The sequence below is a fragment of the Ipomoea triloba genome, chromosome 12 (genome assembly GCF_003576645.1).
Source record: "Ipomoea triloba cultivar NCNSP0323 chromosome 12, ASM357664v1".
NCBI lineage: Eukaryota > Viridiplantae > Streptophyta > Magnoliopsida > Solanales > Convolvulaceae > Ipomoea > Ipomoea triloba.
In genome coordinates this window covers 19,058,761-19,064,406 of record NC_044927.1, presented here as the reverse complement: position 1 = coordinate 19,064,406, position 5,646 = coordinate 19,058,761, and the positions used below count along the sequence as shown (strand labels likewise).

General features: G+C 33.4%; 1 protein-coding gene across 1 annotated transcript; it reads left to right on the top strand.

Moving 5' to 3' along the window:
* Nucleotides 1–510: 510 nt before the first annotated feature.
* LOC115998035 (alcohol dehydrogenase-like 4) lies at nt 511–5,199 on the top strand. The gene is made up of 8 exons (XM_031237484.1): nt 511–794; nt 873–922; nt 1,318–1,646; nt 2,683–2,765; nt 3,227–3,302; nt 3,420–3,481; nt 3,613–3,708; nt 4,685–5,199. The coding sequence occupies exons 1-8, from the start codon at nt 579–581 to the stop codon at nt 4,955–4,957; spliced, it is 1,185 nt and encodes a 394-aa protein (XP_031093344.1). The 5' UTR covers nt 511–578; the 3' UTR covers nt 4,958–5,199.
* The last annotated feature ends 447 nt before the right edge of the window (nt 5,200–5,646 follow it).

The following is a 5,646-nucleotide window of genomic DNA, read 5'->3' as shown; positions in this document are numbered from 1 at the left end:
AAACAAAAATATTAACTTTGCAAGAGAGAGAAAGAGAGTATGTGTGTGTATCAATCGGAATTATTGTATAAAAAAAAAAAAATTAAAGTGCCTCAATTAGATATAACTTTGATTGTTAACTATAATTTCAGTGTTTAATGTTTTTTTTCAACTATGATGTCAGTGGTTATAATTATTTTATATAAAAATAAATAAATAAAAATCTAAAACCTAGCCTAGAGTCGGCCCACAAGAAGCCAGGGCTTTAGCACATGACTGGTTCAAGTAATTCAGGGTTAATCGCAGTCCGTACTAGCCTAAGCTCGGGATTAGCCCAGGACCGATCTAGGTTCGAACTTTCGCCACTTCTACTCAAGTATCATTGGAAATAACTAATTTTCATTTTTAAAAAAAATCCTATATGTCGAGTATATGAGGTTGGGCCAGAACAAATAAATACGGTGACGTAGTGGCCATCTCGTTTGACCAAATTGGCTATAATAAGCCTCCAGTTCGCATCTCTTCTCTTGTATTATCCGCTTGCCTTCTATAGAATATAGATATAGGTGTCCCCTCCCTCGTTACTCACTCACATAGATATGGGTTCTCTGGATAACCACTCTGTTAATGGCTTCTCCATTCCGGCTGACACTGCTGGCAAGATCATTACCTGCAAAGCTGCCGTGGCGTACAGCCCTGGCCAGCCCTTGATCATCGAGGATGTGCTGGTGGATCCGCCTCAGAAGCTGGAGGTCCGAATCAAGATCCTCTTTTCGTCAATATGCCACACAGATCTCAGTGCTTGGAAAGGGGAGGTATGTACTATCGATGTTCTGTTCTAATTAATCTCTGTGAAACAAAGTTAGTGAATTTATTTTATTTGGGTTTTGCAGAGCGAAGCTCAACGTGTTTTCCCTCGAATTCTTGGCCATGAAGCCTCTGGGTAAGTTGGGTTTAGGCCCTAAATAATCAGCCTATCAACTAATTTTGACTTATTTGATTACTATTATTTGTTTAACTTAGTTAAAAAATTATTTGGTTAATAAGTTTTTTGTAACTCCAAAATGCTAGAATTCAAAAGGTTACTCAAAGCAGCCTTTTCAATTAGCTTTTTGAGAAAAAGAAATTATACCAAACAGCTATCAGCTAACAGCCAAACAACCAACCCAATCAGCTAATGTTATCAACAAATCGTACCTTCTAACCCAAACAACCAACTTAATAAGCTAAAGTCATTTACCAAACAGGCCCTTAGTAATTTTGATGCGATATTATGTTCATGTTCATGCAATTCAAAGTAACTAAAACTTAAGTTGTTTGATCGACGATGGCGAGTAGCGTGGTTGAAAGCGTGGGAGAAGGCGTGACGGAAATGGAGGCGGGAGACCTGGTGGTGCCGATCTTCAACGGGGAATGCGGCGACTGCGCCTACTGCAAATCCACTAAGACCAATCTGTGCAAGAAGTTCAGAGTGAATCCCTTCAAAAGCGTGATGGCGGGGGACGGAAAGTGCAGGTTTTCCACCAAAGATGGGAACCCAATCTACCATTTCCTCAACACTTCCACTTTCTCCGAATACACTGTCTTGGACTCTGCTTGCCTCGTCAAAATTGACCCACTCGCTCCACTCAAAGAGATGACCTTGCTTAGTTGCGGTGTTTCTACCGGTATCATCCAACGCCTTAATTTTCTTTTTTAACTCTCATTTTACATGTTATATTTATTATTTATTATTTTTTACTTTTTTTCTTTAATAGTTTTAAATCATTTTCAAATTTTATTTTATTTTGTATGTTTAATAGCACTTTTAATATAATTTCTAAATATATAAATTTAATATATTAACATTAAATTTAATATTATAAAAAATTAAATTTAAAATAATTTTAGTTAAAACCTCGTTAATAAGATCAACGCCTAAAATAAAATTCAGGAATTATTATTATTATTATTATTATTATTTATCGTCATTAATTTTTTTCTTTTCTTTTCCTTTTTATGCACTATAAATGCTAATTCTATAAGAAATTGGAAGTAATTATGATATTTCTTAGAAACAGTACAGGTCAAAAAGTTGCTTTTCGTGATCAACTTGTATTTTTATCAGAAGAAAGCAGAGACGACTAAGACTACAACAAAAGACAAGACAAGTCAATTTATAATAATAATAATAATAATAATAATAATTATTATTATTATTATTATTATTATTATGTTAAAATGTACTTTCTATCTCATTTTATCTGTCATATCTACTATTTATTAGTCAAACCAATTTTTTCTTCTTTGTTTATTTTTTAGTATTTTTTATTTATTTTTATATTTGATTTTTTGTGTTTAATAGTACTTTTAACCTTTTTGTTATGTGCATCAATTGGTCTATATGTCCTAAATGTTTGTACATTAGTACCAATAACAAGGTTAAGTTCATACTTCTTTTGCGATTTATAATTTTTCAAATTAAAAGTGGGATGTTAGGTGTTTTTTTTGGAGTACTATTGACTTTATAACATTGTAGTCTGTGTTCAATATACTTTCTAAACCAATTATAGAACAAAGAGTCAATACTTCATTGTCGGAGTTCAATCCAAGCACCTTCTCTCAAGAAGAGTCACAGATGTGTCAATTGAGCACAAAATGCTTGAAATTCATTTATTTATTATAATATTTCTTGGTTGGGAGAATAATGATGTGATAGTGCAGGCCTTGGAGCAGTATGGAACACGGCCGACGTTCAAGCCGGCGAAACGGTAGCCGTTTTTGGCCTGGGAGCAGTCGGTTTAGCGGTAATTAATTAACTGCTCTCCGCTAATTAAGATATAATCATTCCTTAGTTTCATCGTTCTTAATATAATTTCATAATATAATTATAAGCACACAATTAATGTAAAGAAAATTGACTTCAAACTATAATATAATTTCATATTAAACGTACCTTTTTATTGACTGGACATGCATGCATATCAATCGGGACGGTTTTAATTTGTGACATTAGCTTTACGATGTCGCCTTCTGCAAATTAAATGCAACATTTATAGCAACCTGTTGTAGAGTGTAGCTAGACATGTAGTAAGATATAGCTATGGGTCGATAATTAATACAAGGTGTGAATCTCCATGGCCAAATTGATAAGATTGAAAATGATCTTACCCTCTAAACAATTATTTGTTGACTTGGAAAAAGGGCTATTACGTAATATGTTCCGGCGGCTAGATAAATAATAATTACAATCTTACAACCAATACAGGTAGTAGAAGGCGCGCGAACTAGAGGTGCGTCAAGAATTATTGGAGTTGACATTAATGCTGAGAAATGTATCAAAGGTAATGTTTACGCATTCAATTAAATTTGTCATAATTCATAAATTAAAATTAAAGTAAAATCGAAAGGAAAAAAGATAATCATAAAATGAAGTAAATTGTGTGCCCTTTTGTCCGTAGGTAAAGCAATTGGAATCACGGACTTTATAAACCCTATGGAACTTGACAAGCCTATTCACGAGGTTAGAACATTATTATTTTATATTTTATAGTAGTAACTAGTAAGTACAGTATAGTAATTTTATTTTTTTTGGTATTATAACAATTGTTATTATTTTTATGATAAGTAGCGTGCCATTTTGTGTGGGTGCAGAAAATTCGTGAAATGACGGAAGGAGGGGTGCATTATAGCTTTGAGTGTGCAGGAAACTTGGATGTTCTCCGCGAAGCGTTTTTGTCAACCAGTGACGTAAGTGACGTTGCATTAATTTAATTCCTTAAACTCAATAATATTATTATTATTATTATTATTATTAAATAATAATAATAATAATAATAATAATAATAATATTATTATTATTATTATTATGTCATCTTTTTCATCAATTGTAATTTGTAAACTAAATTTACGGAATTTATGGAGCACATTAAAGTCGTATGCCGCCTAAGCTTGACCCAACAATATTCATTGAATGAATGTTCATCCATAATAATATTATTCAGCTGTTATACTATGGACCGGGTTCTCCGAAGCTCTCCGTCTATCTTGAATTGTACACTCTAATTCTAAAATAATGTCTTTGCAATTGACATATGTTGTATATGCAGTTAATAGTTTATTTGTCTGTAAATAACTTGAAGATACATAACATGTTAACTAATACATAAAGTGGTAATAACAAGAGACACATAATATGTTAACTGCATACACATAATATGTTGTTAAAATATTATGTGTCTGTAATTAACATGTTATGTGTCTTTAATTAACATGTTATATGTCTTCAATTTATTTAGTGACACATAAACGATTAGCTGGAGGTACAGAATATGTGACACAGAATATGTGACAAATAATTTGATTATTTAAATAAGAGTTCACAATGCAAGATAGACCACGATCCATGGTACAATTTGCATGTATTATTGGAGTCAATTTAGGGTATGGACCGGCAGCCAAATATACTATACAGAAATTGGTTTTGAGCTTTTATATATGTTTTGTGAGTTGGAGGCAAGAAGCTAGGCAAATCTGTCTATCTGTCTGTCTATCTATCTAGAATCTAGTAGAAGTAGTACTGACACATGATGTGGATTGGTACTGCATGTATCACGTGATTGCGTCCAAATTAGTTACAAAGTATTAAACAACTCATACAATCGAAACATGTATGCTGTTTCATTTCATAATTAAAAGTTTAAACTGATAGTTAAACTGCACGTAGGGTTGGGGATTAACGGTGATTCTGGGAATCCATCCGAGCCCACGGCTGCTGCCGCTGCACCCGATGGAGCTGTTTGACGGGCGGCGAATGGTGGCGTCGGTGTTCGGGGACTTCAAAGGGAAATCGCAGCTGCCGTTGTTCGCGAAGCAGTGCATGGCAGGGGAGGTGAAGCTGGACGAGTTCATAACTCATGAGATGCCCTTTAGCCGCATCAATGATGCCTTCCAGCTCCTCGTCCACGGCAAATCTTTGAGATGCCTTCTTCACTTTTGACCTGTTAGTTGTGCGTGCTGTATGAATTGCTTTCTACATATATCCTTAGTTATAATATGAATTGAAGATGATGATGATCTGTAGTACTCTACTTAGCTTTAATTTGAAGAAGGCCATATGATAATGATCTGTCTACAGTCTGCCCCATATGGCTATATCTATATCTGATCTATATCTATAGTGTGTTTGGTTGCGATTTAATAATAAGAATAATCAGAGATTTTATGTATTATTATGGCAAATGCATGTGTGAGATTATCTTAACAACCCTTGTCCAAAATTGTAGACAACTTAGTGTACGTGTAAGTATAACAATTTCAATTATAAATATTGTAAGCTAATAATTAATAATATGAATGCTAGTTAATTATTGCAGTCAAATTAACTTAACCCTTAATTATGTGGAGAGGATGAGCACTGCGTGTCAACGTGCCATCCCTGATTTGAGATACATGTGTATTTAATGTGTTCAAACTAACTTTTCTTTTTTGTTATGTTTACTATTGTAGTATTGTTTTTTACTTATGTAACTAGAGGAGGATATACAAAATTTAAAATAATAATTAACCGCTATAACCATATGAGTGACCAAAATAATCACTTTGGTATATAATTAAGAGTAACATTAACTCATTTCTAAATCATCTCAGATCGGAAGCATTATTCTTCCATGGTTCGCAGATGAATCC